The sequence below is a fragment of the Eptatretus burgeri genome, chromosome 11 (assembly GCF_056783735.1).
Source record: "Eptatretus burgeri isolate ZD-2024b chromosome 11, Ebu_testis_v1, whole genome shotgun sequence".
In the NCBI taxonomy this organism is placed as follows: Eukaryota; Metazoa; Chordata; class Myxini; order Myxiniformes; family Myxinidae; genus Eptatretus; species Eptatretus burgeri.
In genome coordinates, this window is record NC_140971.1 from 79,304,600 (window position 1) to 79,316,754 (window position 12,155).

The window sequence follows — 12,155 nt, forward strand, 5'->3', positions numbered from 1 at the left end:
TTATCTTAGCACAGTCGAAGAACAAAATAATTGCTTTTTTGAGCTGTGATGATACAGTGGCTGTTTGAAAGCCTCCTCCAAGTGGAATGCGAGATGCTGGAGTACAGTGGCCTCTCTGCCAACCTATATTTACACGCCTGCAACATTGTTTGGTCTTAGTCACACAAGTGTGTGTGCACTACCAAAATCACCCAAAGAGCGATTCTGTGGCTGCAAAAGCAGTCATTTAGAGGCTTTCACTTCAAACTGATTCATGCTTTGCTGTGAAAGACACTAGACGATTTGACTTACGCAATATCGATTACATGCAAAGGTAGAAACATTCATGACAAGGGGTGTGCGCAATAACGGTGAAGAGGTTAATCAAAAGCTGTGCAATTCTTCCAACTAATGGTAGTGGGGGGAAGGATGGTGTCAACTCATTCTAACTGGGTCAAGTCTGCTTTGAGAATACAATCATCATCCTGTGCGGTGCTTGACTTACATCGCAGCTTGTCCACAACCTTTCCTCCACACATCGTTGCGAAGGCCACCTTGATTCCAAAGGCCGTCATCTTGTTTCCACTCTCCCTGTGGGATATAAACAGTGCGTGTCAGCTGCTGGTCACATTTACAGGAAAGGCAATTGTTCAAGAAAATGGCAGTTTCGAATAAAAAGATGAGTAGAAAGGTCAGAGAAAAAAAATATGTGAGGAGAGCAGGCTTTGATGTTAATATATCTCAATACAATTATAAAAGCTGCACAATAAACACCTCGTTAAAAGAAGTACTGAAGTCACTTTTTGAAGCAACTACTGATTACATTGTTTCTAAAATAAAATAAAAAAATTTAATGCAAAGACTTTCTAAAAACAAGTGCCTTCAAGTTGTAAGTACTGTTTGCACAACTAATATTCAGAAAGTTGTTGCTTTTAATCCAATTGGCAATAACAGTTCGTCTCAGGATAGTAACCAACAACAATGTCGCTATCGGACTGTTGATAAAAGAAAACAACTAATTCAGTCAACACTTTTAGGGAGAAGGCATCCCGCCTGCCCTGCCTGGTCTGGCCATTCCATCCACACTTTGTGGTTGACTCTTAAATGTCACAGGGCAACTTTAGATGGACACAAAAATGCTGCCTATAAAAGGCCACCCAACTCCCAGTAACCGAAAAAGAAAAATAAAGAAAGAAACAGAGGGACGGAAGGATATGTAAAGTGCTATGGTACAAAAAGCTTCTGGGAGAATGCAGATAGTGGACAAAAAAATGGAAACACCACCTGGGTGCACGAGTCGTGCAACATATATGCAAAGGATGGGGCCACAACACATACGTGCCCGGCGCATGAATTATGGAAATCTCTTCCTGGCAGTCCTCTTGTCGTGTATATACAAGAGGGGTAACTGGAGTCTGGTATTAAGAGCCAGCATGGCCGGAAGAAATCATGTGACTTCAAACGGGGTGGAATTGTGGGTACCCGTTTGGCAGACGCTTCAGTGACAAAGGCTGCAGAAATTGCTAGCGTCGCTTGAGGAACTGTCTCAAAGGTGATGTCAGCCTGGGAAAAGGAAGGAAAGACGCCATCATCGAAGGGCAACAGTGAGCAGAAGTGTATTCTCGACAGGCGTGATGTGCGAGCATTAGTCCAGACTGCGAGGTGAAACAGGAGAGCAATGGCGAACAAACTGTGTCCGGGGTTCAATGTGGGTCATGAGCAGATCGTGGATCACAAAAACAGTCAGAAGGGAACTTCACAGGGTGGGATACCATAGCCGGGTTGCTGTGTACATACCACTCAAAACACCTGCAAATGCCCGATTGCGGATCCAGAAGTGCAAAGAGCATTGGCAATGGACTGCCGAGTAGTGGAGGAATGTAATATGGTTTGTTGAGTCATCCTCCACCATGTTCTCAACAAACAGACATGTGCACGTCTAGCGATAACCCAGGAAGCTCTACAGCCCCAAGTGTTTGGTTCCAACAATAAAAGGTTCTGGCAGTTCCATAATGGTGTGGGGCACATTTTACTGGCATGGCCTGGATCTACTCATTGCATAAGAAGGTAGGGTTGATGCAGCATGCTACGTTACCATTCTGAGCGATCATATGCATCCCATTATGCAGAATTTCTTCCCTGCTGGGAGTAGTGCGTTTCAGGATGACAATGATCCAGTCCACAGGGCACATATTGTCACTGGGTGGTTTGAGGAGCATGAGGACAAAGTTACCCATCTTCCATGGCCGTCCCAATTTCCAGACCTCAATCGTACAGAGCATTTGTGCGACTGTCTTGAGAGGCACCTAAGACAGCAGTTTTCGCCTGCATGAAACCAACATGAATTGGAGGACGTCCTTGTAGTCCAGTTGCCAGGTTGAGTACCTTGTTGTTGCGAGAAGTGTATTGTTTTTTGATTGTTCCGTACTCGCATGGGTCTATAGAAAAAATTTAGCTTGGTTGCCGGAGTGGCAACCTTGGGGAACTCTGATAATTTGCATAAATCCAAGATGGCCACCGCAGACGGAGGTGAGGAATCGATTTCTGAGGTCAGTTGTGTGGCTTGGGGTCAAATTCAGGGTCAAAGGTCAAGTTCAATGTCATTTTTGGACTATTGAGGGGTTTAAAACTTTTGGACCCCTGCATCAATTGCAGATCACTCCTACTCAATAGTTGATGAACGATCCCGTTGATTCTAATCTCACCTCTTCTTCTTTTCAGAGAAACGTATGATGGCTGACTCGAGGTGTCTTCTCCGGGTGTGTCACGGAGGTGGAGAAGAAACGAAATTCACTGAGATCGGGATCAAGAAGCTCATCTCGTGCACCAAATCCCGTGGAGATGGGGACCTGCAGGCTAAGCTACAGAACATTATTGATGTTCTTGGAGATGCGGCAAGCATAGCCTGCCACAAAGGTTGCTACTGTACTAGTGTACTTAAACATCAAAAGAGAAAATTGAGAGAGTGAGAAAGTCACAGAAAAGAAAGGCTGAAGATGAGGGTGTAAGGACAAGTACAAGGTCTCATACTAAGGTAGACAAAGGTGTGTTTGAGTACAAACGTGATTGTATGTTCTGTAACAAGGAATGTTTACCCACTGATGATAGACACCCAGAAAGATGGGACCGTGTTCGTGAGTGTATGACCAAAGAACGTTTTGACACAGAACGTAACCCACTCCCAACTATGAAAGATATGCTCCTTAATGTTGCTGAGCAGCGTAATGATGATGTCGTGAGAAGGGTCAAGTTGCACCTTGCTTTTGTTTCTGATCTACCTTCTGCTGAGTGCAAGTACCACGTCCGCTGCTGTAACAGTTTCACGAAAGTCCCCACATATGCTGATTTGCCAACTGGTAGTGCAGATGAAAATGCTCTGAAGGAAGTCATTGAGTACATGAATCGAGACAGGTCCAGAATATGGAATAGTGTTGAACTGCATTCCCTGTACTCAGATCTAGGTGGCAAGCTCGCTCGACGTGACATGCTTAGCAAGTTGACTGACTGCATGAGTAAGGATGTTATCGTTGTTCGGGTAGATGGCTGTGCTACCATTGTTGGTTTCTGTGAGTCCGTTGCTGAAAGTGTCAAGATAGTTAAGGTAGACGATACGGATGAGAGGAGCATTGCTTCCGTGGTGAGGCAGATCAAGCATGAGGCACTGTCGGTCAAGTACAACAGTGCCAATTACGACCTATCAGAGTTTACACAGGCCAACACAATCAAGGCGACCAGCCCAAGTTTGTTGAAGTTGGTTTTGGACCTGGTCTCCAGTGGTAAAGCGACCAAGAAATCTGAGCCTGAGCCAGTCAATTCAGAGTCACGTTACAGGAACCAGAAATCAGACAACATGAGGACTGGCCGTCAAACTGTTGCACCGGCACGGCAGTTCCTAACTTCTCAAACTCCTTCATTAGCATGGCTTCACGACCTCGTACGATGAGGCCCTGAGATTCCGAAACTCGGCTGCTCGTCTACGAGGTGACAATGCACAGGTTCTCCACCAGTTCATGGGGGTGTGTAGAACCGTCGGCGTCATCTTCGCGTGGTTTGACAACTTCGATCTCCAGGTATTCACACCCAATGGTAGACGCACTACCAATGTCCTCTCACATGAATTCCAGCAACCTCATCCCGCAGGTATGCTGGGGTATGGCCACGCTAAGCCAGGGATGCAGACCATACTCGCAAAATCTGCTGACCAGCAGGCTCCACCTGAACTTGACATCACGAAGTATGGGTGGGAAATAAAAGATGGCACCCCAGTACCAGCAACCTCCGATCAGCTCGCAGGACCCCAAGATCTCATGGATGTAGTGTGGTGCAGCTGTAAGGCGGCGGTGAAAGTGTGCGACACTGAACGTTGCAGCTGTCACCATGGAAAGATATCATGCACTGTGTACTGCGCTTGTGTTTGTCGTGACGCCTGCTTCAACCCGTTCAAGACAGGAGACGAAGACCAAGATGAAATGGAAGAGGAAGGAGAAGCAGATGTGGAAGATGACGAGGAAACTGAACATCTTGATCTTGCATTCGGCTCTGATAATGAATGGGAGTGATCGCCGTTAATGATAAACGCTTGACCACCATCGCTCTGAAAATTTCATTATTATATTATTTCATTTTTGGCCGAAAATGACCTTGAACTTCACCTTTGACTCTGAATTTAACCCCGAATCACCCCGTCCGCGGTGACATCTTGGATTTATGCAAATTATCGGAGTTCCCCAAGGGTGCCACTCCGGCAACCTTGCCAAATTTTCTCTGTAGACCCATGTGAGTACGAAACCATCAAAAAACAATACACTTCTCATTACAACAAGGTTGAGTACAGAACATATATGGGTGGCAAATGGACTATTGTGGAAAAATGGTACTACAGTGTCAGACCCTTGTTGACTCCATGCCACATCAAATCTATGCTGTCCTGGATGCACGTGATGGACCCGACTAAATAACATTCTGTTGGCATTTCCATTTTTTATCCACTACCTGTAGCTTCAGGATCGCTGAAGTGACATTTCAGGATAAGCAAGATTATGCAAACACACACAACCACACACACACACACACACACACACACACACACACACACACACACACACACACACACACACACACACACACACGATTCTAGCTTTGGTCCAAAAATGAAGTTCGAGACAATCGTTTTGTCCTAATACGAAACTTCGCTCCACACAGAAGCGTGGCCGAGAGATCCAAAGCTGTGCCTTCCATGCATTTTGTGTGAAAATAACTCAATTTTGTGTGGAACGCTGTATTGAAAGCCACTATGGACTTGGGGAAATTGTATTTGTGTGATCGTCCTGATGACAATTGAATGAAACCTGTATTTTGTGACCAAAATCATGCAAGCATACAATCTACCTAAAGGATATTAGTTAGAAAAGGAACCTTTGAATGAGACACTCTATGAGAAACATTCTAACTGTGATGGTCACTATAAAAGCTGAGAGAATCATGGGACTGGAATCTGCCATTAGTACAATTTATTCAGAAGATGATGCAGTTGGGATCGTAACACATTCAATGTTCCACTGAACCAAGCTCATGGCCGGTGTTAAGGATCCAGGAAGCTGAGAGGATGGCTCAGAGTGCAGTCCGAATTTGGGGAGGGAGGGGGAGGGGGCTGAGCAAGTTTGTAGTGGATTCCTGACAGTACACAAGCATGCTCATGAAACTTCAGACAAGGTTTCAGAATCATGTTTCTCATCCAATATCCAGATTCATGGCTTATTGGATTGTCTTTTCCTGCCTACAAATTCAACTTGAGCTTTCTTACAATCCCTGTAGAGAGAAGAACTGGTCATGCCCAATGATTTGGCATTTCTGCAAATGGTTTCAACCATTCAGGCAAAGCCAATGGAGAGCAATATTCACAATATAATGACACCAGCAGCCATCATTGCTAACCACAGCACACCAAACACATGCTTGTTGTTCAGTATCTACAGCTGTCGACTCAAATCACAAAATGATGCAGTTTATGGAGGGAGAGGAATGTGAAAATTCAGCAGAAGCATTCTGTTCCAACAGTACCAGCATGGGAACCATTTTGTGGGGACTGTACATCAGGGGCAGAGGTAACGTGTAATTGTACAACGATAAAAGGAAATGCAAGGAAACTTAGTGGAAAATTAGTTGTCATCATTTTGGCCCATCACATGTCCGTGCCATATTTACGTGCCGCCACTCCACCGAGTAGTTTTGATTGAACAGCTATTTCCAAGCAGGAAATTTGGCCAAAGTACCAATACACAATGGCCTCCTCTTTTTCAAAGATACCATGGGATATTTAATGTCCACAATATAAATGCGTACAGGACTGCTGGCTTTATAGCCCAATCCAAAGGTTGCTTCTAGATACAGCGTGCCCTGCTGGCACACTTTCAGAATGGCAGTTTGCGTGGTCGTAATCCATTGGGGAGCGAAAACCAGAACAGACAGCCCAAAGGGATGGCCGTGCAAAACCATTATTTGGGGGCAATCGTTAAGCTTTTGTAGGATTTGGCCTCCCAGTCCAGAGGCAGCAATGATTACAAAGGCAAAGTTGTCGTTGATGAATCACCAAAGTTTTGCAGTTGCACAAGATCGTGCCTTTGAGCTGCCTCGTCTGGGTTTGATTCGTGACCAACTCAAAACTGTCGGATCGGTGCATCATAGACAGTGCATCATATCAATGACTCAGATGAGGCGTTAAGCCGGGAACCCATCGACTAGCTTTCATTGTTGTGGACATTAAAGATCACACGGTGTTTTGACAAAAAGTAGGCAAATTGTCACCAACTCCCTGTCCAAATTCTAAATTTCTACCAAACCCACAGAGGGAGTACTGCATCGGTGAGACAACTCTATCCCCGAGTAACGTGGAAACCAGCAGTCATGCTGGATGCATTTGAAATGGAACCCAAGTGTGAAACGTAATCTTTGCATTGACCCTAAGTGACCATCTACAGACATCTCTTCTGTGAAAATGCATTGTGCAGAATAAGTCTGGCTGTGAAACACCCAACATATGCTATAAAGGCTATCTTTGGCCATTCAAACCACTCCTCACCCATTATACGCAGCCAGCATGAAGTTGAGAAGGAGGTTTATGGACTGCTCCACATGGATCTGGTGTGTGGTTGGTAGCCGCTTGTTCAGCTGGTAGTAGATGGAGGCAATGAGGCTTTCCAAGCGCGACACGCTGATCTCGGCGCTGGGCTCGAGCGTGTTGAGGCCATTCTCACGGAATGCCTCAATCATGTTCCAGATGTCAACCAGGTGGACTGCATCACACAAGAGACTAGCAATTGTCAAGGTTGGCGAATCAATGGAAAAGTGTTAACATAAAAAGGGTAAAAATTGTATTTTATAATAGAACAATGTAAAACCCACATTGGTGTCGAGTCAACTTCATGTGAGTGTGATGGTAAAGGCAAAGGTCTAAATCCCTTCATTCTTTTTATCAAATTTGTGTCATACTGTTTATATGACGTGTGAAAGGGTTAGGGATATTCTGGTTAAAATGACGATGCGAAGTAATCAATCGATGCAATGCATTCCCAATTCCAATGAGAACCCTGATTGATTCATCTTTTGCCTCGTGAGAACAATCAACTCTTGACTTAACACCAAGTCATGCTCAAAATTACTTGGATCGCTCACTTAATTTGCATAACATTGAAAATTCATGATAGGGGAGAGCGGGGAGACGTGGGACAGGGGAGACATGGGACGAGTAATTTGACGTCATCAACTAAATCTATATATTACTAAAACTCTCATCGTGTGTGTGTGTGTGTGTGTGTGTGTGTGTGTGTGTGTGTGTGTGTGTGTGTGTGTGTGTGTGTGTGTGTGTGTGTGTGTGTGTGTGTGTGTGTGTGTGTGTGTGTGTGTGTGTGTGTGTGTGTGTGTGTGTGTGTGTGTGTGTGTGTGTGTGTGTGTGTTCAGCCTGGTGTTGGCGCAGTGGTGAGGGCAGCGGCTTGGGATCCAAAAGGTCCTGAGTTCAAGCCCCGTTGGGCCACTGAATTAATACACCAGGGGGTTGACTCAGCCTGTCATCCTTCCGAGGTCGGCGAAGTGAGTACCAGTGTACTGGGCCGGTGTATTCCCCGGTTAAAATAGGTGTACCATATCCCTGTGTCGTAAGACGCGACCAGGGTTGCGTCAGGAAGGGCATCCGGTGTAAAACATGTGCCAAATCACTATGCGGATCATACAGATGATCCGCTGCATGATCCGCTGTGGCGACCCCTAACGGGAGCAGCCGAAAGAAGAAGAAGAAGAAGAAGAAGAAGAAGAAGAAGAAGATGTATGTATGTATGTATGTATGTTCCCGAAATACAGCCAAAATGGTACATGAAAGCGCAAAATTTTTAGGGCCACCTTACTCACCATTCTCCTGCGGTATGCAGTATCAAGTTTTGTTCAAATTGGGCAACGAAAACAATTATTAAAAAATCAATTCCCGATTCAGTCAAGTACTCTTCGGGAGAATTTGATCAATGCAAACAACCTCAGCAGTATAGTTCGCTGGAGCTATCTTTTTTTTTTTGGAATGATTTTTTTTATCAACCGCTGTCACAACGGGAACCCAACGGGTTCACGGGTCGTCTAGTACCAAATAAGAGTCAAACTTATATGAATGATTTATCCTCTTCCTGCTTGACAATATTTGAGGAGGTTAGGATTCGACGCAAAAACAGGTGAGTTCACAGCAGTTTTAATATTTTGGGGTCAAAAATATTTTTTTGCGGTTGTTACATCTCATCTCACTGTCTTCATATTTATTTGACGTGAAAAAGGTTACCAGAGATTGACTTGAATGCTCGCCATAAATAGTGAGTACAAATATGTCAAGGCGTTCAGAGCTTCAGAAAATCAATCATCATTTTCGTAAATTATACCCCTGGGGAGAGTTAGGACAGTTTTATTTATTCGAATACAGCCTGTGGTTGCTTGTTGCATCATTTCCAACAAGCTGGGATTGTTATCACTGACCTCAGAAGGATGACAGGCTGTCAACCCACCTGGTGTTGATTCAATGGTTAAGTAGAGCTTGAACTCAAGACCCTCGGATTTTAAGCCGCCACCTGAACCATTAAGCCAACAAGCAGTCTTGTTGGGACAGTCATGTCCCAGCTCTCCCTCATGGCAGACAAACTCTCCCCACATGTCCCAATTCTCCCTGGTTATATATTCCAGTGTTATACCTGTCTGTTAGAATGTGACAGCTAAGTGTTTTATACTTTGCATATTCTTCATTTGAGGTATAATTCTAATTTTAATTATATTAATATTCCAATTTCCAGGAAACCTTGCTCCACATGACTTGACAAAAAGTGGGTTTTTTTCATTGTACTTATCATAATGCCACTTATTACAAGCGGAAGACTAATCATGGGCTTGTACTCAAAGCAAGGCATTTCATTGACTTTTTACTGAACTTGTTATTGAGCACTATGTGATGTCACATCCGTCCAACACTGACACTTCTAAACTGGCTCGTAGTCACAACTCTGGAAGTTTTTGTTGAATAAAACAATTCAACTTAAATGTTCTTTATTGTTCGTTTTTGTGTCCCATTTCTCCCACCCGCTGTCCCATATCTCCCGACATTGTCCCAAGTCACCCCAAAATTTGTCAAAAATTGGTCATGACCCAGAACTCAGCAAATATGGCCAAATGTTATGTAAGATATATCTTTTGTAGGGTAAGACCATGGGTCTATTTGACAACTAAATATTCGCTGAAAACTTTTTTACTTCCATATATGGGACACAAGTCGGGCCATACTGAAAATATGTCCCAAGCCTCCCCGCTCTCTCCGATAAGGAATTGTCAGAAATCAGTTTGAACCTGTTTACACTGCTTTCTGGAGTGCTGTTTGCCAATGTAGATCTTTTAAAGTCGATCGCAGATGAGCATAATTCCAAGTTTGACAAGACGGACGAGCAAGATACAACAAATACGTACAGTCCACATCTGGTCATCGAAAGGTTTTTATTTGTACACAAATTCTAGGCTCATGCAAGAGTGAGGAGACAGAGGGTAGAAAACAATGCACCAAGCAGTGGGCCAACACGCGCGTACAACAACAGAATGAACAAACAGGAGGAGAGAAAAGATGGGAAGGAAAGACAGCAATTTGAAAGTAAATGGGGGAAGTAAAGGAGAATGAAAAGGTAGAAAAGATCGCAGGTGGTAGTGATGGACGATGGACCCAAAATAGTGACGCAATGCCAACTTGATGCTCTCTTGCACCACTTTTGTGCTTGTGACACGCAGTCTGCCATGAAGAGTCATGGTAGTGACTCAAGCTATGTTATTTGCAAAACTACGTTGGCAGAAGAGTAATAGCAGCCTCATTAATGTGACGATGGACCAGCACACGAACAACATTGAGGAAATAGCCATCTCCCATGACAATTCAATACGTGTATCAGTTTGTTAAAGGCAAGCCCCAAGATACAGAGTGAGTCACCAACCTTCTCATTAGCCAGTGAGTTGGTGGTTATTTCTGCAAGACGTTCATCAGTAAACAGACTGCACCGAAAAAAAAAAAGTATTTATGGACAGCTACGGACAAGTGATGTTTTCCTTACAGATTCAGCAACAGCACAGACAGGTTTCAGGTGCTGGTTTGAAAGCAAACAATAGCCATGACAAGTGGATGGTGGACAGAGGTTATGATGTACCCCTGTTTGTCTGCTTGTGAACAGGATATCTCAAAAATTTATGAACCGATTTGGAAGAAACTTGGTGGACAGGTAGGGTGTGTGACAAGGATGAATTGATTAGATTTTGGTGAAGATGTGGATAAGGCTTCGGTCTATCAGTGAGATACAGAACGTGAACTGTTCAGCCTGGCGAAGGTATGTGCTCGAACCAAGTGCCATTGTAGTTCTTATTCTGAATTACATATAACTTCAGGAATATGTGTTGCATTTTGCATTACACAGGTGTACCAAATATCAGAAGTGTAACTTTTAAAACTTTAGTTTAGCACTTGGTCAATCACATGCTCCAAATGTCCACCTCTGTGCTGAATATAGATTTGAACACGACGGGCTGATGTTCGGCAAGTGGGATGGACATAACTTTCTCTGTGATTGCTTGTTTCAGCTCAAATATGCTTCTTGGGTTATCCTTGTACACAATGTCTTTGAGATATTGCAAAAGATTAAAAAAAACATCTCGTGGACTCAGGTCAGGGGAATGTGGAGACCACTTGATGCTGAAGCATTGGCAATCACTCTTTCACTGAAGTGGTTTGTCACCCACTCACGGGACTCAATAGTGGTGTGAGAGGTTGCCACATCCTGCTGAAACCATTATTATTCTCTTTGAAAGCTTCTCCTGCTACGAAGAGCAGCCCAGAACTCATTCAGCAGTTTAATGTAGCCCTCAGAGTTGATGGTCATGACATTACCGTCCTCATCTTCAAACTAGAATGGTCCAATGGTACTGCACCCGAGTAGGCATTGTTCTTTGAGTTGACTTAACAATTAAGCAAAAAGTGAGCCTCGTCAGAGAACCAAATATCATTGAGAAAACCAGGCTCCTCCTCAATTTTCTCCACAAACCACTGAGCCATTTCAAGACGTTTGTTTTTGTCAGTGTCAGTGAGTTCGTGTCTCACTTGTATTCTGGATGGATAAAGTTTCATGTCATCATTGAGAATCCTCCTGAGACCTGACGCTTTCAGTCCAAGTTCTTGACTGCGGCGGCGAAGTGTCCTTTTTGGACTGTTTCCAACCGAATGTTGTACCCTCTCAATGACCTCAGGAGTTATCGGCGAAGGGTGTCCAGAATGAGTTGGTCTGTCCGTTGATTTTGAGTGTAAGTTGTGCACAGTTCCTTGCTCTCCAAATTTATTTGTCCATTTGAGTACTCTCTCTTTGCATGGGGCGTCTCTGCAGTTAAATGCTCACTTTAACTTTCTTTGAGTTTGGACGAAGGATTACGTTTCGATGTAGGAGTCTACAGAAAAAGCCTTTTCTTCATTTGTCCAGGGCATCGTTTCCTACAGGACCTCAGCTATCATTACCTGAAATAAGAGAGAAAAAACATGAAAAATAAATGAATGACAAATAAAACGGAGGGTTTGGTTGTTTTTTTTTTTGGAACTCCAGGTATTCAACTTCCTGTTGACAATATTCATGGTTACA

At 43.9% G+C, this 12,155-nt stretch overlaps 2 protein-coding genes across 6 annotated transcripts in view; one reads left to right on the top strand and one right to left on the bottom strand.

Moving 5' to 3' along the window:
- The window catches only part of LOC147017454 (uncharacterized), a 56,584-nt gene extending 51,555 nt beyond the window's left edge, over positions 1-5,029 (top strand). Inside the window, exon 2 of the mRNA XM_085847135.1 lies at positions 2,701-5,029. Within this exon, the coding sequence (XP_085703261.1) occupies positions 3,050-3,922 (873 nt within the window). The 5' untranslated portion in view covers positions 2,701-3,049 and the 3' untranslated portion in view covers positions 3,923-5,029. The remainder of the gene's footprint in view (positions 1-2,700) is intronic.
- DTNB (dystrobrevin beta) overlaps positions 1-12,155 on the bottom strand; it is a 218,487-nt gene that overhangs the window by 145,654 nt on the left and 60,678 nt on the right. For all 5 annotated transcript variants that reach the window (XM_085847130.1, XM_085847131.1, XM_085847134.1 and 2 more), the window contains exons 4-5: positions 7,058-7,271; positions 485-570 (exon numbers count right to left, since the gene is read on the bottom strand). In XM_085847130.1, coding sequence (XP_085703256.1) covers positions 485-570; positions 7,058-7,271 — 300 coding nt within the window. The remainder of the gene's footprint in view (positions 1-484; positions 571-7,057; positions 7,272-12,155) is intronic.